This window comes from Panthera onca, chromosome C2 (genome assembly GCF_046562875.1).
Source record: "Panthera onca isolate mPanOnc1 chromosome C2, mPanOnc1 haplotype 2, whole genome shotgun sequence".
In the NCBI taxonomy this organism is placed as follows: Eukaryota; Metazoa; Chordata; class Mammalia; order Carnivora; family Felidae; genus Panthera; species Panthera onca.
This window is the reverse complement of record NC_138347.1, coordinates 154,013,074-154,033,281: the sequence shown is the minus strand read 5'-3', so window position 1 is coordinate 154,033,281 and position 20,208 is coordinate 154,013,074. Positions and strand designations below refer to the sequence as shown.

At 49.0% G+C, this 20,208-nt stretch overlaps 1 protein-coding gene across 3 annotated transcripts in view; it reads left to right on the top strand.

Moving 5' to 3' along the window:
• Positions 1-20,208, top strand: part of STAC (SH3 and cysteine rich domain) — a 139,134-nt gene that overhangs the window by 83,359 nt on the left and 35,567 nt on the right. For all 3 annotated transcript variants that reach the window (XM_060638202.3, XM_060638201.3, XM_060638200.3), the window contains exons 3-6: positions 8,283-8,383; positions 10,124-10,205; positions 11,356-11,471; positions 17,954-18,032. In XM_060638202.3, coding sequence (XP_060494185.1) covers positions 8,283-8,383; positions 10,124-10,205; positions 11,356-11,471; positions 17,954-18,032 — 378 coding nt within the window. The remainder of the gene's footprint in view (positions 1-8,282; positions 8,384-10,123; positions 10,206-11,355; positions 11,472-17,953; positions 18,033-20,208) is intronic.

Genomic DNA, 20,208 nt, shown 5'->3' with positions numbered 1-20,208 from the left:
TCTCGTCCAGTCTTCCAACTCTACCCTCATGGACCGCGGTGACACATTTGTATTTTCATTCTATCATTCTTGTAGGTAGTCAGAGCTGGGAGGACCGTGAATGGCTCTGTAATGTTTCCCACTCAAGTTCGGTAGAAGAAGAAATCCAGACCAGATCAAGGCAGAGATGCCAAAGTGCAGATGGCTGGCAGGGGGCAGCAGGGGCGAGGGAAGAGAGCCGGGCTTCCAAGTTGCGTAGACCCGGACCCTCATCCCGTCTCTGTCCTCGCTAGTCCTGCATCCCTGGGCTTCAGGTCACTCTCCGTAGAAATGAGAGAACAAAAATCCCTACCTCATAAGACTGTGGGGCTAAAAAAAAGGGGGGGGGGGGAGTTGCAATATTGAGTTCCACAGCTAGTGAGTTACATATTCACCCCAGCTCAACATGTCCTCTTTCTTTGCCGTTGAAGTTCTCGGTTACCCCTGCCTTCTTCAGTTAAAATGATGCTTTGCCTAGAACAGGTAATAGTTAGTAATTACATCAAGAGACCTCCAGGAAAACTGCCTAACACTACACAAGAGCTCGATAATTTTTAATTCCTCCTGCTATCCTTTCTTCCTGCAGGATCAGGATGAGAATCCATTTCTGACTTCTAGTACAGTGGTCTTTCATCTCAAATATGTGTTTGTGCGCCCACGAGCGAGCGTGCAGGCATGTGTGCAAGTGTGTGTGTGTGCATTGACTGCCAGGCTCCTTCCATCTTAACTGTGCTTGGGTTTTCCTCCACTCATTTGGCTTCCTCTCAAGTCACCCATTGTCCACGCGGGAAGAGACAGTCGCGCCCAGTGACTCCATTTGGCTTAGCTGACGTCGAGGAGCAGCGTGTGAAAGTCACGGAAACACCTCCTGCGTTCTGCATGGATTGTTTTTAATGCCACATGGGGCTTCGATTCCTCCGAATTGTCCTATGTTATTTGGATTTGGAAGCCACGGTTGCTAATAAGGGCACCAAAGTTCTAGATTCTAAGCATGCCTCTCCTGGAAATCAACACGCCGCGGGTGATCCTTCAGGCCATCATTTACGTGGCTCTGTCGGTTGTGATTTCATTGCATCGGGACGGGAAACCTTGACCAAAGTTTTGTTAACCCCCAGCTATAATCAGGCATGTTTAGGTAGGGAGGGGCAAGATGTCCGGGTCATGTGTGCAGTAAAGGCAATAATGGAAATCTGACGCATCTCTCCGTCAGGATAACAAAGCACTCACAGACAAAATGATACGAGTCAAGGGGCAGGGCCAGTTTGATTCCAGTCCAGATAGTTTTCAACAGGTGCTCCAAAGAGGGTACGGAGAGCCGGTAGCAGAAACAGAGGGAGCGATTCCCCGAATCGGCTTTCAGCTCACTTCCTAGGTCAGGCAGGCATCATGTGGAACAGTGTCTGGCCTGGATCGTGGGGTCACCCAGACCCTGGGGCGTTCTGAGTCCCGGTGGGCCGGGATGCACTCACGTTGGAATGTGGGTATGAAAAGGAGGACCAGCTAGGCAGAAGCCTGTAGAGTCCAGATCTGCGGGCAGAGTAGAACCCCGGAGTGACACAAGCCTCCGGGATTCGAGACCACAAGGAGAAATCTAGCTCTTTCCATAGAATGAGTGGGGTGGACCCCCAGCATTCTCTTCGCCTGGGCACTTCTCTGGCCCAGGCCCGGGTGGGCTCTCATTCCTGATGGACTGTAGCGTCCCGAGCCAAGCACTTTCCTGGCCACGGGGCTTCCAGCGATGAATGAACTGCCCAGCCTTCGGTGTCAAGGGCCTGTCGTGAAAGGTAGTCTGGGAACAGTAAGGAGCTGCAGAGAGTGACAGGTCCCGTATAAAGGAAGGGGGGAGGGTGTGTGTGTGTGGGCGGCTCTGGAAAATACTTCAAAGGGGTTCCGGATGGGAAGCTGTTTAGCAGTTGAACGAAGAAACGCGGAAGAGGCCGTGCGAGCACGCTTCAGAAGGCTAATCCAGCCACCTTTGCCAAGAACCACAAACGATCTGGGAGAACGAAGGAGGTCAAGGTGGAGTACCCTGAAAATGAAGCAAGGCAAGCAGGTGGGGGTCCCGTCACCGAGGGCTTCTTAACAGATTCCCACCTAATTCTTTCCCATCCCTTGTGGTAGTGTTTATCCAGGGATAAAGGGCCGTGGAAGATGCCAGCTGTATTATACTGCCTGTCTTTATTATCCAGCAGAGCTTTTGTTACAGCCTTTAGTTTAAAAACACTGTCCTCTTTCTACGGTTCACGGCTCGCGTAGTTTCTAGCCCTTAAGTGCCTCTGGTCTTCCCAGGCACCAAAAAAATGCACCCGTTGCTTTTGCTTTCATCTCGCTGGCCTTGAGACCCTTGTGTGACACGAATCTCTGGTATCTGCACGCTCCTGATGCTGGGATGTCTTGCCATTTCTTCTCCCAGCCATGGCGTGCCTGTACTGGTGGAGATCAGAGGTAGTTAGTGCCTAAACCCTTAGGGGCAGGGGCTGGTACGTCTTTGAACTTTTCTTATCTTTATTCATCTGTGAATTCTTTATAGATACTTCGTGGAATCCAAGAACTATTTATGGATCTCTTTATAGTCATATTTTTATGTACTTAGTTCTAAATTTTTTTAAGTTTCTTCCCCCAAATCACCGTGAAGAGTCTTTTTTATTGTCTAATTTACATTCATTGTAACCAAGTAAATTGTAGGAGTAATTCCGTGGCTGTAGAATCTGGAAGCAAACGAATTATTGCCCACAATTACAACTATTGTTCCCTGCAGAATTAAGTACTGTATTATGATTCCATTTCTTTTTGTATACAGGCTTATTTTTACTCCTTCCTCATACCATTTCTCTGGTTAAGCGGTCCCGATGGTAAACCCTTGGTTTCTCCTGTTTCATCTTTAACTGATAAAATACGATATTTGGCCGAAAGTTAAGCAACGGCTTAGCGGCCTAATCTTATCAGAACGACTCTGCCCAATTGTTTTATACATGCACGTGACCAATTTTATTTTTCAAATAAAAGGAGCCTGTCATCCAGTGTAGCTGATGCATTTGCGTTGAGAAAACCCCTTTCATATTTCTCCCAACATCGATGTAGAGAGCTTTATTCATGAGAGTGTCAGCTCTTGGTTCTTCTGTGGACAGCTCACTTATCCCTAGTGGTAAATGATACCGTACTCATAACACAGCCCAGTGCCTGACGTTTCATCAGTGTTGCATCGGCTTGCATGGATCCATTCCAAGCTCCATGTGAGTAGAGGAACTACCATTCTCAACAATTTTCAGCTGGAACGCATAGAACTATCTTAGATTTATCTCAGCAGCTCAGACCCCACGGAAGAAACCGATGGTTATGGGATGCGTTGGCTGCTCTCACCCCTCCAGTACCCCTTGCTTTCCCCCTCTTCCTTGCTCTCATCTTCCCAAGTAGTTTTGTCACAATTTTGTGTTAGCTTGATAGTTTATACACTGTCGTGACTGTTTCTGACTTCTGATTCAAATATGATACTGTGATTGCATTTTTTCTTACACGGTTTCTGTATTCCCTCAATTAGAAATTGCCGTTTTGGGACACCTGGGTGGCTCATTCAGTTGAGCACCCAACTCCTGGTTTCAGCTCAGGTCATGATCTCGTGGTTTGTTGCATCGAACCCCACATCAGGCTCTGCCTGATGACAGCACAGAGCCTGCTTGGGATTCCCCCTCCCCCTCTCTCTCTCTTTGCCCCTCTCCCGCTCATGCTCACTCTCTCAAATAAATAAACATTTTTTAAAAAAGAAATTACCGTTTTAACTCTCTTGACTTTTTAGGCACCTGTAACTGTTTTTCCCCCAGATGCTTCCATGTATCTGTCAAATGCCATATCTATTGCACTGTCCAAACCTGAAGGGCATTAATAAACTTGGAAGTTCCATTTGTTTTCCAAGAGTATGACCTTCATCTTGTAGCGCCCATCTAGGGCCACTGCAAACTTATCACAGGAGCATGTCATTTCCCTCTCCTCTGTGTCAGTCCTTCTGTCGTGCGTTGGATCCAGCAATTTCCTCTTGCTTCCTGTATTCCCTCATCTTTCTAAGGCACTTTCTTCAGTAGCTTTCTGAGAAAGAGTATGTGGAAAGAAAAGATTTCGAATCCCCGAGTGTGATCCCCGAGTATGAGTGTATTCTGCCTACATAATTGTTGGTAATTTGCGTGGGTATAAAATTCTAGGTTGGAAACTACTATCTCTCAGAATTTTGAAATTCCGTAGTGTTTGAAGGTCCCTGATTTTCCCGTTTCCAAGTTGCTATTAGGAAATCCAGTCTTTCTCTTTTCTGCTAAATTCCTTGCCATTTTTCCAGTTGATCCTCTATTTTTTTTTATTTTTTTTAATGTTTATTTATTTTTGAGACAGAGAGAGACAGAGCATGAACAGGGGAGGGGCAGAGAGAGAGGGAGACACAGAATCTGAAACAGGCTCCAGGCTCTGAGCGGTCAGCACCGAGCCCGATGCGGGGCTCGAACTCAGGGACCGTGGGATCATGACCTGAGCCGAAGTCGGACGCTTAACCGACGGAGCCACCCAGGTGCCCCAACCAGTTGATCCTCTAAATACATGTTGAATTCTCTTCTGCTCTGGCCACTTCTCCCAGTAACCTTGTGATTTGGGGGCTTCTATCACTTTTTATTCCTGGTATGAATAAATGGGAATCTCATGTGGCCAGTCCACCATGTTTATTTAGCGTCCAGTGACATCTTTATGTTTCCAAGTATTTAAACCCATGCAACCCCCTTTGCATATCTTTTGACACTATTACCATTAGCAACCCTAAGAGTACTTAGTAGTATTCCCATATGGTAAGGACACAGCTGAGGCTCCAGGAATGTTAGTAGCTTTCTCAACTTTAGGGAGCCAGCATGTGACAGATTCTAATTTAAAATAGTATTTCTCCCACTCTTACTGAGGCATCAGGGTCCCATTAAGTGATGCCTTTGTGATGAAGGTCACTACTAATGAGTCAGACCAGAGCTGCCCCGTATCTTGCTACGGTAAACGGACACCGCTGAGTGATGTGAATTATTCCTTTGAACTAGTCTCTGAGCCACAAAATACAGGCTTTCCTCTTCAGTCACTCCTGTTATTGCACAGGAGAAATAGGAACACCTCAAACCAAATAATTGCTGGTGATCTGACTCATTCAGATAGCGGAGTGTATTAGAACAGACAAGGAAAACTGAAATTACGGGATGCAGGTCTGAAGGAAAATAAACTTTACTATATAATGGTGCTACTTCAGAGTTTAGCACACAGTGAAATAACTCCTCTTCGAAGCTTTTACTTACATTCTCTCCCAGGGCACAAATAGCGTTCTGTAATTTGAAAACAAAATATAAGGAATTGCTTTCAAAAGTCCAATATGCTGAAGACGTTGTAGTCTTTTGGCTAAGTGGTTACTCTCAAAAAAGGAAGAGTGGCTTTCCAGCTAGTATTTATGACTAAGCACACATCCCCAGTAATTTCTGGTTTGTTTACATGTCACTTTGACGTTCTGTGGTTGTAAGAGCGGACGCGCTTTGTGTTCAAGGATATGTGCTCAAAGGGAGTTTTCCGGTAATACCTCCTGAAGGGCTTGTAGGGTCTTTGTCAGACAAGAGTTTGCCCGTTGCTTTTCCCAGCTGAATATCGTGTTCTTGTACTTCCTTTTTTCTTTATCATCTAATTAGCCCCATTCATATCTTCCTGTACCTTAACCCCGCTAAAGCGAGGAAGCTTGGGGTCAAGTAGTGGAAAGGTGAAACTAGGCAATACATCCTCTGACCTGGACCCTCAGGCTTCTCATCTGCGAAACGAAATCGTACATACAGATGATCTTCAAGTCCTCTCCCGGCCCTTGAGTGCCGTTTCTACACCATTAATGAATCCACTCCACTTCATTATCTAAAGCAATCACCCCTGTTTCGGTACATGTGCGACCATGAGAGAATTCGTTCATTAATGTATTTAACACATATTTATTGGATGTTGTAGTCAGAGCTGGGTACACAGTAGCAAATGAGCAAACACAGCCCTGAGCCTCATTGGGTTCACAGCCCAGGAGGAAAGGCACACATAAACAAACTCTCGAATAAATAATTGAGATAAAGCCTGGGGAAAAAATAACAACAGAGTGCTGTAAGAAAGAATTAAAAAAAAATAAAAAAGATCATTTAGACAGAAAAGGGGGAATGTTGCCAAGAAAGCTTCGTTGAAGAAATGGCAAGAGACCCAAAGGTCTCTTCACCGGGTAGCCAAGTGGAGAGTCATAGAGACAGTGTTCTAGGCATGTAGGGCGGCATGTGTGAAAGACCCTGAGGAATTTAAGAGCTTGTGCATCCAGGGGATTTGCAGAAGGCCATGTGACTAGAGCATAGCGATCAAGGGCATGGGCCTGAGATCAAGGCAGATACGGGCTCCCACCACATCATCCAAAGCCTGCCCACCTTGCTGAGCATTTTGTATAATGTCAGAAAGACGGGAAGAACCTACTGAAAGATGTTTACACAAGAGAGGGAGGTGATTCAAGTGCGTTTGTAAACGATTGTTCTGGTCCCTGTGTGTGCACGGGAGGAAGACAAAAACAGATAAACTAGTTCAGTTAGGAATTTGTCCGGACAAGAGCCCAGGAGGCAACGGCAGAGAAGAGGGTTGTGTTTCCCACATGATCTTGGGATGGTCTCCTCACTTCGCTTCGGGAGTCAGCTGCGGGTGCCGTGGGATACTTGAGGCCACGCGTCTCAGGGTATACGTACGTATTAATAATGCCTGTGAGATGTAGGGAGTCCCATTGCCTCCCCAGTGGTCTTCTTGAACAACATTCTTCGTGTGAACATTCCTCGTTCACAGCCGCAGCTGTGGGTCCCACAGGCTCCAGGAGACAGAAGCCAAGCTTTTAAAATCATCTCCTTAATGCCACTCTAAGTAAGACTCGGTAGAGAAGAAGGCCTTATCCTTCTCATTTTGTGGAAGGGGCACGATAAAAGTAACAGTGCCTCAGTGGCTCCACAAGGGCACCCTCTCCAGCCCCCCACCTTTCTCCCTTTTCTTTCTTAAAAACTTTTTTAATGTTTATTTTATTTTTGAGAGAGAGAGAGAGCATGAGCAGGGGGTGAGGAGGGGGAGTGAAGGGCGGAGAGAGAGAGAGAAGGAGACACAGAATCCGAAGCAGGCTCCAGGCTCCGAGCTGTCAGCACAGAGCCTGACGCGGGGCTCGAACCCACAGACCGTGAGATCACGACCTGAGCCGAAGTCGGACGCTTAACCGACGGAGCCACCCAGGCGCCTCCCTCAACCTTTTCTAAGGTGCTTCATGTGCTCAGTTATCCAAGAGCTCTACACTCCATTTTGGCAGCCCATTTTTGAGGCCTGTTAGGAGCCGACCGGCTCGCTCTGTTTCGCACCTCTTGTTTTGGACCAAGTGGAAACAGACAAACGTCACGCACTGATATCTTCACCTAGTCTCCCGGCAACTGCTCTGTAACACAGACTGCAGGTGGCCGACACCCCTCCCAGCTCCCTGAGGCCCCCACACCAGCCATCTTGTCTACCCCCCAGCCCTGCTGCCTTGAGCCTCACTGCAACAGCGCGGTCCCCAGGGTGCCTCTCTCCTCTCTCCTCCTCTCCTCCTTTCTTCCCACCCCATCATGATGCCCTGTCCCCTGGTGCCTCCTGTCCCAGGAGGCTGTGTGACTCCTGTAGCAGTGCTCTCACGGCTGCCCACCTCCTCTTCCTCTTTTGCCAGACAACGGCTGGTGTCAGATCCAGTCCCCTGTCCCCACGCTAAGTACCGTCAGCCCCCCTCGCACACAGACCATGCTCTTCCCCCTTTGTCGGCCATTTTTCTGAGAGTCTGTCTGACAGCTCAGACTCTGTGAGAGGAACTCGGGTAAAAATGGGCAACATTTCCAGCACTTCCACTACTTGGCAAGACGTACAGAAGAACAGAGACGGGCGGCCTGTAGGAAGGGTAGAGAGACCAGCACTTACCAGCCTGAGCTGCGTGAACAATGGAGGAGGCTGAGATTTTCTGGAGCGATGGGGAGGAAGGGAGTAGGAAGAAAGCAGAGCTGGTACCTTAGTAGAAGAGGTGGGAGAAGGGAAAAGAATGGGCCACAGTATCTTGTCCATTCCAAGACATCACGCGACAGTGACGGACGAGAAGAAGTACCTGGGTTTGGGGAGCAACCACTCTTTCAGGGACTTGATGCGAGTCGGCCAGGTAAAGGGGGGTCGCATCCTAACCGAAGCTCGCGCGTGTCTGACAGGAGCAAACGCTAAGCATGGGCTGCGCTGCAAGGCCTGTAAGATGAGCCTCCACCACAAGTGCTTGGATGGCCTAGCACCCCAGCGGTGCATGGGCAAGCTGGTAAGGGCTGGTGCCAGGAGTGAGCCCAGAACCCCCCCGCACGTCCCGAGTTCCCTCCCCGCGGCACCCTGGTAGCCGGACACTAGGAAGGTGGCCCCAGAACCCCAGGGCTGCCAACCGGGCTTCCTTATTGGCATAAGGATCAACCAGAAGAGGAGCTTTATCAACCTAAGAGACAGACGCTCCCCATGTGAAAGGGCTCAGGGTCTTTAACAGAGTGGCCGACTTGTCCCGGGTTGGAACTTTTTCAACGTCAGCACCAGAAGTCCCACGTCCTGGGACCATCCGTGTTTTAAAGATGAAAGTTGGGCATCCCGGGAACCCCATCAGCCCAGAAAACCTAGGGTGGCTGGTCACCTCAGTGTTCCATTGGCTGACAGCACCGGGGATGTCAAGAAGGGGAGAGTGATTAACCACCGCGTTCAAAAATGGGGAGAGTAATAAAAATTGACACACCACTTTGACAGATCTTGGCGGCCAAAGCCAGGAAGGTCAGATGGCCCTGGCCCATTCTGGGCTGGTCTACCATCTTGGGAGTGTGGGCTCGGTACTACCGCCCCATGTTGATTAAAAGGAACCTCTTTTGAGGGTATTGAAACTAGGATGGCCAAAGAGCTGTCGAAGGGACGAGAATGTCTACCCTAGAGGTAGATACTTAGGCTATGACAGCGATCTTCAAAAAAATTTAAGACCTGAGGAATTCTATCCTGCTCAAGGAATTTATCCTTGATTAAAAGGAACATCTTTTGAGGGTATTGAAACTAGGATAGCCAAAGAACTGTCGAAGGGACGAGAATGTCTACCCTAGAGGTAGATACTTAGGCTATGACAGCGATCTTCAAAAAAATTTAAGACCTGAGGAATTCTATCCTGCTCTGTGGCTCCAGGGAAAAGACTGAGGATCAGTAGATGCCAAGTCTTACCAACCAGAGACAGTGTCACCAAAGGCCTGCCTTCAGGGTTACTGAGCACTCCTCCCACCAACCCCCCCCCTCCCCCATCACGGGCAGTATTCAAAAAAAGGAAGATACCACCTTCCAGGAATATCGGAGAGGATTCTAGACTTATAGTAGGGTCTGGGCCACAAAATTCCCTTCCAACACCGGGATATAATTAGTCAGGTTCTTAGTGAGTTCATCTCGTTACTCTGGTTGGCAGTATCCCCTTTTCTAAAACCCCTGCCTCACCTGATCCTGTCCTCCTCCTTGGCCAATGGAGATGCCCGCAAGCCAAAGCAAAGACCATGAATGAGGGGTCAGAAAAACATAACAGAGTCTAGAACACAAGGCAGATGGCTCTGGGTGGAGCTTGTCATATACACAAGGGCCTTACGGCCTCCCTCTCAGGTCGGCTTCCACTTTTCCAGGCCTTTTATGATTTTAATAAACCTCAATAGTAAGCCACGTTGAAATAATGCATGCCAGTCCATTTGGATCCTGGGAGATGAGATGATGGGAGAGGAGTCTGGGCACAAGGGAGGCTGCTATGGTCTGAGAAGGAGGAGAGGCAAGAAAGGGAAGGACAGGGCTGGGGCTTGCTTTCTAGGTGCAATTGTAGCTTGCTTACTGCCACCTGTACCTCCCGCCCCCCGGGGATAACTTGTAGGACAAGCCAGCATCTTAAAGGGCGACAGAGGGGTGCCCCTGGTGAAACCAGCTGGTATTATCTTCAGAGCTCTTGTGTGGTTCTCTCCATCTCATCAGTGACATTAAGCCCTTCTCTTTCTCATTCTCTCTCCAGCCAAAAGGGTTTCGGCGTTACTACAGCTCCCCTTTGCTCATTCACGAACAGTTTGGATGCATTAAAGAAGTTATGCCCATCGGTGAGTTGGGACGCTGATGGGCCGAGCTGGGTTTTGAGCAGCATGGTCCGCATTCACGGCTGCTGTTCTCCCAGGACCGCAGGCCCAGTGGGGTGTGTTTGTGCGTCTGTCTGCTGGCTGATTGGGTTACGACTGTTGGCTTTGCTGGAGGGGATACATTAGGTGGAGCAAATTCTCCTTTCCTTGATGAAGCTTGAAAAACACCCAAGTCCCAAAGGCTGCTGATATGCTATTCCTTTGGGAATAGCCATTCCTTTGGGAATGCTGTTCCTTTGGGAATGCCATTCCTTTGGGATGGAATAGCATGGAGTGTAGCATCTCACAGAGCCGACTCGAAGCCCAGCTTCCCCGCTGACCCACTAACTGTGTGTCTGGACACTTTACCCAACCTGTCAGACCCTGTAAAGGGAGAACAGCAGAGGCTGATTTTCATAATTGTTGTAAAAAAATAATTGTAAATGATAGACCAATGTTTGGAAGGAACTCTGTGACTATCACTTCTTCTTTAATGAGGACCAAAAAGATGTCTTATATGTATAGATATTTCTGGCTTGAATTTATTCTTTAACAATATCTTTCAGTTTACTTCCATCTTTCTCTTCTCTCTCTCTGAGAATCCCTACATCTATTTTTGCCTTTGGATGGGGGGCGAGTTTTAAACTAGAAATGGATAAGTCAGAAAGCTTTTAAAGAGAAATTCACGAGGCCTGGTGATGCCCAATTCTTTCAACACTTGCTCCTACTGCAGACTTTGTGTCTCGCTCAAGGCTTCACACCTTGGCGAGCAAAACCTCACCCTAGAGGGAATAAAGCTGGTCCCTGGGAAGAACCTTGAAGTTGGAGTCCTGGGGACAGATAACAAATGAGGAAAACCAATGAATCAGGAAGTGTCTGGGAGCAGAGAGCTCTGGTTGTAAGTGATGGGTGCAGGGGAAGGACCTGGCCAATGAGCACCTATTACAGGGGTGAGAAATCTGCCAGGAAAGCCCGACCACACAGAGCTCCATTTTCCCAGGGATTAGTGGGTCTTCCCCACAAAGGCTTCTTCTCAAGGGCTGTTGACCCAGGAGATGTGATAAAGGCTTGGCTGCATCCCTGATGGTAAGTTGAGGAAACCTGTCACTCAGACGACCTTTCTCTTCCATTGCAGCCTGTGGCAATAAGGTGGACCCTGTCTACGAGACCCTCCGCTTCGGCACCTCCCTGGCCCAGAGAACAAAGAAGGGCAGCTCGGGCAGTGGCTCTGACTCGCCTCACAGAACCTCTGTAATTGTCCCCTTCTTCCCTCGGTCCACCTAGAGAGCTCTGGGAGGGAGGGCCTCGGGCACCGCAGCAACGATGGGTTTCCCCCTAAATGCGTCAGGAGGGCGGGTCTGTTGGGAGTCAGGCAGCCTCCGAAGGGAAGTCCCAGATGCCTTGGGCCACTTGCCTTTCTGTGGCCAGCACCCAGGGATCATTTTACTCTCATCCTCAAAGACCATGCTCTTGGCCTCTGCTCCTTGACTGTCCATGCATTCCCCCCACCTTCCCCTTCCACCAATAATAGATAACAACATGTCGGTCGACACACAGAAAGGTTTCACCCAACGAGTAGCGGGAGCAGGAGAGTCCCAGTTGTGTCCAGTTCTCCTTCCAGCTACATCCCAGTTCAAAACTACAGCTCTTTCTCAGTCGTTTCTCCGTATGATGAGTTACTTCCCTTGGCTTCACACGAGAGCTGCCCCCTCCCCAGAGGCGCTTGAGCTGTATCATTACTGGGGGCCTGGTTCCATGGGACACTCACCCTCCCAAACACCGCTTCTACATTTTACTTGCTCTAAAATCACTGTTCCCATGCATCCCCGCTGCATGCTGTCATCATCCTCTGGCTGGCTACTCCAACCAGAATTTCTATAAATGCCCCAAGATGCCATACAGCTCTGCAGATCACGCTGAAGGCCACCATCCCTCCTGCAGAGGCAAGGACCTGCCAGTGCATGTTCCGGGTAGGATAGCTCGCACCCAACGACCGTCGCATCCCCTATTAGACTGGGGCTTCCGGGCACAGATGAGCCGCCGGGCGGTCTGCCCGGCTGGGTCCCGTGGATCTTGGGAGAAGGGCGGGGCTTACCCCTGAGAGGGGTCCTCAGGGGCTGAGTTGAAGCAGCTCCCTCAGTGGGTGCAGGTTAATCCGCAGGATAACCTAGATTGTGGTCTGTGGGTAGATATGGAGGTCGGGTGGCTGAGTAGGTAGGATTGCAGGTCCTCTGGTGCCACATGGTTACCCCAGATGCCACCTTTAAACTCCCTGAAAGCCCTGTTCTTCATGCATCCCACTGATTTCTAAGAGGGAAGAACCAAAACTTGTTCGACTCGGTGTCCCGGCTGAACACAAAACTGACGTCCATCCGCTCTCCGTCTCACTCGGCAAACGTGAACGAGGGGCCTCCAGTTCACGAGCACCGTAGAGGACACCAAGAAGTGGAGGACGTGGCTTGTTACCCTCGGAGTTCACAACTTGTCACAGAAGACCAATGCAACAGAGAAGAAAGCGGGTGGCATTCTTTAGCATTTTTTAAGAAATACACTCTTACAGGGCTTGTACCGTTTTTCTTAAGAAGAAGAACATACGTGGGAAGGGTATGATACCAACTAAGTCACATGAGCGCTGCGGGATTTCGGAGTAAAGATGGAGTATGTTTTGGCAGACGTTGCGGTCAAGCAGTGCAGGTGTAAGTTGTGACATTTTAAGGTACTTGACCCTCATGATCTCCCTCGGGAGGCTGTACATCATATCGGCAGTCCCTGTGGCAATGTTAACTCATTTCCTAAAAGAAGGGTGAAAGTGGTGCTCAATGTGATGAAAACATACAGAGTACACGTGGATGGGATTTATCTTACATATAAATTGGTTACGGCTGCTACGTGGGTTGGTTAATAGTAAGAGTATAAGTAAAGCTTCTAGCATAGGGCCTCGCACCCAATACGTGGCAGTTGCCGCTATGTTATTTTCATTAAGCATCTAGCCCTTGAATTTGAGTTGTTATTATGAAGTGAAACAAGGGTGTGATCCATTAGAAAGGCAGGTGTGTTGTCCGAGAAGGGCAGTTCCCAGGCCATGCCTGAATGGGGCCGATTACTGGGCTCTGTAAGAGGCTAGACACCCCCCTCCCAGGGTTCCACCCTGCTCTTCCACTCAGCCCGTCTCCTCTGATGTTCGTCCAATCACTCCTTAAGCCAGGGCTGTTCGGAGGGCTCTGCTTTGGCTTGGCCATTCTGTGCCCCATGCTCTTCGTGGTTATCTCGTTCACATTCCACTGGTCCAAGCACCATGTCTAAAGCTGATGACTCTAGATACTTACAGTCCTAACCTCCTGTCCAAGTACCAGACTGGTCCTACAGGGATCTCTAAATCAGCATGTCCAAGCTAAACTGATACCCTATCGGTGATTGGGTCCTGTCACTCAGAACTCAGAAATGTGTATCAAAAGTGCCTTTTGTCTCTGTCCCCAGTGCTGGAGGTTTGAATCCCACCATCTCTCACCCAGATTATTTCCAAGAAATAGCTGTGTTCCCCTCTTCCTTTCGAGTCTACTCATATCAGTACCTCCAGATTTGTCTTCTTTTGAAGACATTCTTTGTGCAGGTTTCCTAATGGAAACACTGTATTGATTTGCTTATGCCCAGACTCTAGCAGGGCATATGAGGCCTGTCACTGCCCTAAAGACCCACCTTCCCTTGAACGCACCAAACTCTTTGACATCTCCATATCTTAGGACTTGCCGTTCCCCTAGTTGAAGTTCTTTAAGACCAACTTGTTGGTCTTAGTTTTTACACATAGTTTTTACACAAACCATGAAGAGTTCTCAGACTCCCCGAAGCACGATGAATTGCTCCCCGCCCGGATCTTCAAAAACTTCCTTTCTTATAGGATAGAGACAATTGAAGCATAATTGTCTGCTTTTGCCTCTCTTTCCAAAATTACAGACCCAGCGACTAGACATCAGGGCTCTCTGTTCCCTAGTCATCTCATTATACGGCGGGCTGGCACCTAGGGGGCACTCAGGAAATGCTTGAAGAATTAACAAGGGATTCTTCAAGGCTGACCTCAGAACCCTCAAAGATACACACAGCCTCTCGTTACTCATGTTCCCAACACTGAGCACACTTTGCAACTCTCTAGGTAGCCACGTTCTTCCCAGAGAACTGGTTGCTTTCTGGAGTTTTGAAAAAGTTGATTTGGATGCTTTTTGCCCATGTTCTTGTGTTTTTCACGGGGGAGAGCATTTTTGGATGTCCTTATCCTTTATTCCCATTCACATCGCCTGAGTGTTGCCGGGCTTTGCCCACATCTTGTTTCTACCTCTGTGTAGACAACATCCCTCTTCCAGGTCTGGGTCAGGTGCCCTTTCCCTGGGCGCCCAGAGCAACCGGTTCATGTATCACAGTGATTTGCAGATTGCTTGGTATTTTGCACTTTTGTGTTTCATTTTTCTCTCTCCTTCAACTAGACTAAGCTGCCCAAACACAAGGACTCTCGATTGGCCTCTAATTTCTATTGTTTTATACCACCGATTCTCAAAGTTTGGGGGAGGGGGTATCTGGATCCACTGAAGAGCTTTGTAAAAATATAAAGAGCAGGGCCCTGTCCTGCTGCAACAAGCCTGGGGCCTCTGTGTGCTTCATTAGCCCTCCGGGTGATTCTGATGCCCACCCAAGTTTGAGAACCACTGATCTAGGTACAGATCGTGTCCTTAACCCCACACACCATGTGGCATCTTCTTTGTTAGGAGAGTGAGAAGGGCCATCGCTGCCAGTAAGGTGCTTCCCCCAAGGCCACATTCAGCCTGTAGCCGTCACCCCTTCCGAGTCAAGACCTCTGTCCAAAAGAAAAATACAAACTGCTCCGGCCGGAGTGGAGAGACCGCCGTCCACTTTACCTGCTTGCTCGCATGGGCCTTTCTCAAGTCTCTGGTGACAGCCAGCGTATCCGCAGTCCACGTGCAGCACGTGTATCTCCCGTGCTTGGCTGATACTCGCACTAGTGGAAAGGCAAATGGAAAACCAGCCCAGGGAGGCAAGAGCAGACGGGGGGCTCCCCAGAGGTGGCCCCGAGGTGGCCGCACCAGCAGCACATGGCTGTCCCTGGCCCCTGCCGTTCTGGACTGTGCTGAACGCATGATGAGGAGACGTCCTCAGAAACACTCCACCGTAGGCAATGAACATAACGTGTTCGCCTCCATATTTTTTAGTCATGGTAGCAGTGGCAAGACCATCAGGGAGACAACTTAGGGATGTCCGGTTTGCTTTTCTGTCTAAAGTGGTTCTGTTTCTAGCCATGCCTGGACCCTACAGCCTGGTTTCGAGGGCAAAAGCCATGGTTTTCTGCATGTCAATAAGGTAGCCATTCATCACAGCCCATTTCAACTTCCTGCCACCGGCTCTGTCCGGAAATTTTCTCGGAACTGTGCTCTCTGAAGGCAGCGTTCTCAGAGCTGCAGGGAGACAAAGACAGATCAAATTGTCCTTAAGTATCTGTCACTCCACTCTTTCCCCAGAGTCCACCTTGCCTCAATGAAGAAAACAGAAACAATTGATCGGTACTTTAAAATGATGTTGCTTCCTTCCTGCAGGGTCACGTGGTAATGAACTTCAGTCGCTTGCCTTCCTTGCAGTTCCGTTATGTCCTAGAGCTAACATATTCCCACATAGCAAAGCTCTGTCCCACGCGTTTGTTTTCTTCCAGAGCTGTCGAAGCACCGGCTTTACTTTGTAGGCAAGTCGCTGCCTGGCTGTTTCGAAATCGTTATGTTTCCTTTAATGTGCTTTCAAATGTCCTAGAGTGTGAAAGGCTTGATGGCTTGGGAAGGCCAGCAGAAACCAGATTCGAAAACTTTCTGGGAGTTGGTTGGCTAGTGTGCGAACACTCTTCAGTTTCATCAGATTAAATTAACATAATAAGAGCAACTTTTGGTCAGAAATAGCCTCAAAGGAGCAGGGGATGCGTGACTTAGAGACCCCGTGACATCTGTGTTTTTTTTCTTCTTTTCTGATGTGTCATGAAAGTAAGAATGGCTGGGGAGAAGCCTAAAGCTAAATTGTGAGAAAAATCAGTCTCTAGAAGGTGATGCTAACGTGCTCTAGCCCCCTGGATGGGCTGGGAAGGCAAACTTGTTCCTCTCTGTTACGATACAAACAAATTGTTTTAAAAATGTGACTCTCCTCTGAGGCCGCCTGAATTCCCCTTTCAAAGAGGAGGGAGCCAGGCAGATGAAAGCTGGGGCATTGGCAATCAGGTACGCTCCTAAGCGTTTAACTGGCGGCTGGGGCTGGTCTCTGATCTGTATCATTGGCCAATTTCTGTGGTGTAAATACTCCCACCCAGGCCTATTTCAGGCCCCCAATGGGATGGCCATGAAGGCTGTCACCAGCCCATGTGAGCCGCTGCCGCACATCGCTGGATAAAGCACAGTGCATGAGCTCTGGAGACGACACGGGAGGTTCAAACCCCAGCTCCAGCACTTACTACCTGTGGGACCTGGAGAAGAGTTACTGATTTCTCCCTGGGGTCCACATCCCTACCTGAAAGGTAGGTCTAGCATAGGATTACTGTGAAGAATAAATATAGAACATGAAACAGCAAGTGGTAAATGATCAGTAACCATTAGCCACTTAGAGGAGATGTTGTTGTTATTTCTGTAACCTAAGCAGGTTAGGTTGACCAACTATAAGCTATAATGACTATAGCTTCTCGTATTAAAAGGAAAAAAAAGAAGAAGAGTATTACATAAACAATTTTGCAGCAAGGGCAATAGCATTTAATTCATACCTAGGTAATGCATCCCTCAATACTCCATCTTGTTCTCTATAATTAATACAAATCTTCCTCAACGTACAGTGGGGTTACATACTGATAAACTCATCATAAGTTGAAAATATCACGTTAAAAATGCACCCACTACACCGAAGCTCCGGAAAGTCATAGCTTACTTAGCCTGGCCCAACTTCAACGTGCTCAGAACACTTCCATTCCTCTACACTTGGGCACACCCATCTAGCAAAAAAGCCTATTTGATAATGAACTGGTGACTCTCTCATGTAATCGATTGGCTACCGTACTGAAAGTGACGAACAGAATGGCCATGTGGACACAGAAGGGTTGTCAGCGTACCTGTTGTCCACCCTTGTGATCGGGTGACTGTCCTAAAGCTGTGGTCGCTGCTCCGCATCACCAGAAAGGATCATCTCACATAACTCCAGCCCGGGGAAAGATCCAAATTCAAAATTCGATGTACGGTTTTTATTGAACGTGTCTTGCTTTTGCACCATGGTAAAGTCAAAAATTCAAAGTCGAACCATCTTGGGGACTGCCTATATTTAGAACTCACCTACAAAAGAGCTCTAGTTTTAGTGAGAATTTGACACGACAGGGTACGGGCAGGAATTCTGAGTTCTCTCAGTTGTCTCTTCCTGGGAAGAAGACTGACTATGACCTGTGCATCTAGACATTCACGCAACGCTCACTGAGCGCCTATCATGTGCCCACCCCCTGAGCCCTGCAAACACACCTGCAGGGAGCCATGGTGCCCACGAGGGAACACACACCCTTTCTAAATTTAGCCAAATAGACTGGACAGCAATGATCGGGTTCTCAATCATTGAGAATCAGGCAAATTCTTCCTTAGTTCTTCTACTGACATCAAAATCTCTGCCCAGTTGGCCCACTGAAATGATTTTGTTCATTCCAGCTCTTCCCTCTTTTCTCTAAGACTTCAGATCTCGTGGAGGTTCCTGAAGAAGCTGACGGGCCAGGAGGCGGGTATGACTCACGAAAACGCAGCAACAGCGGTGAGTGAGGGGGTTGGGGGGGGGCGGGCGTTGCCCCAGCATGAAAGTGAATCACACTGTGCATCGAGGTCTGCGGGCAGGGAGTGTTGACTGCCAGGTGTCTTCCTTCTCTGCTCGCTCTGGAATTCGGTCTTAGCAAGTGTTCAATATTCTGGAGGCAAACTGGGCATAAGTACCGATGGACTTCCTTGACGTGACTGCGACGTTCCCTTGAGTTCTGTCTCCTGGGTTCTCATCCGGGACTAAGTGCTGACTTAGCTACATTGGGGTCCAGGAGTCACTTCTGGACCTTTTTGTTAATGCATCATTTCCCCCACTGACCTACATTAGATTAGCAACCTATTCTGGAAGAAGCTACTCCCCGAAACAGCTGAAGTACCTCATACCAAGGGGGTGGTGGTACCAGGCGAGTATGGACCTCCCATGTGGCTTCTCCCCAGCAGAGATAACGAACGCTCAAAAACTTCTCGGTATGATCTAGCCATAGCCCAACGTTCTGTATTAATACTACTTAATTTTCTAATAGCTTAGGCCTTTGTTACGATAATTTCTAAAATTTACATGGAATGCTAACTACGTATGTTGCTTGCTAACATTAAGAAAGAACATTAAGCCAGAGTTTAAAGAAACAACCAGCCCCTTATGGATGAATCTTGCCGAGCCTCTCTGATGCCGAGCCTCTGTTAATCTCCACTCACTTATGCAAAAGGTATTTATGAAGTGTTTACCATGCCCCGCAAAAGTACGGGAGTCACAAAGCTGTCCTCAGGGTGGCTCGTGACCTAGCAAAGTTGTGGGTTCTGATTTGCGTTGTTAACCTGGGCTGAATGCGTCCTCCGGGGCAGAAGTTATCCCTGCCAGCTCTCATCCCTGCATGGGGAGCACGGGGACGTGCCGTCTGGGGTAGATCTTGCACTTGACTAGTTGCCTCTGCCTTTGCCAGATTGGGAGCAGAAGGTCTGCAATCAGTCCTCCGTAGCTGCTTTATCAGCAGCTGTCTTACAAGCTATCGCTTCTGCTTCCTTAGCTCCAGGAGTTCATTTATGTCTCTTCTCTAGTTAGGACGGTGTTTCTGTGATTCCCTCGGGAGAATCCTCCACGACTCCTTCCTAAATATGCATCAGTGTTCACCAGGGCCCCCCCCACCCCCCCACCAAGCTCGCTCACATCTGCGAAAGCTCACTGCTAGGGCAAGGATGCTCTGGCATCATATGGGGAGAGCGGCACTTTCAGATCAATGCGGACGTTCACTGAGCGCTTGGTAGCACCATCGGAGAGACAAATCAGACGGTGCCGGCCGCCAGGGGAATGTCACGGCCGGGCAGTGATGCCGCAGGAGCCTGTCTAGCAGCGCGGATACAGCCGCTGAATTTGGCCAGCAGCCCCGGACGTCTTCAGCAGCTGAGCACAGACCCACCAGACACTGGTATTAACCTAGACCTTCATTTTAAGACTTCTGGTCTGATCAGCTGCTCTGTCCTCTGAGCCTGACTTCCGCCCGCATCGCTCACTGACACCAAATCGCCAAATTGCCGATGGTCTGCTCATCACTAACTGCATCGGACGTATTTGGTCCTCGGCCCCTCCTCGCTCTGGAGGCTGACCACTAGACTTCACTCAGCGGTCCTGTGGCCTCCAAGCCGTGCCCTAATCTCCCCGCCCCCATCTCCTCCTTTCCGAAATGAAGGTAATAATAATACCGAATCCGTGAGGTGCTGTGGCCGTTAAATGAAAGAACCAGCAGTATAAATAACTATTCCATACATCGACGACTCTGAAATTTCAGGCTCCTTGCTGCCTCCAGGTGCATATCGCCCGCTGCACTTGGCCATCTTGAATGTGAAGTCGACATCGTAACGTTAACACGCCCAAACCGGACCCTCGGTCCCCTCGCCCGCCCCAGCCACGCCACCTGGCTCTCAGTTGTCTCTGCTCAGTAAATAGGAGCTCCATTCTGCTAGTTGATCAAGTCGAAACTTCTGGCGTCAGACTTGACTCTGCCCTCTTGGCCAGTCTCATAGCCAGTCTGTCAGTACATCCTGTTTTCTCCTCTGCACAGTCGTTCCCAGCATGTACCCACCCCTTACCTCCCTGCCTCAGGCATCCTGGCCAGAGTTTCTGGCACTCTTGCTCACCCATTCCTCAGTAGTTAAGGTCTCTATTTGCCCCGGGGATT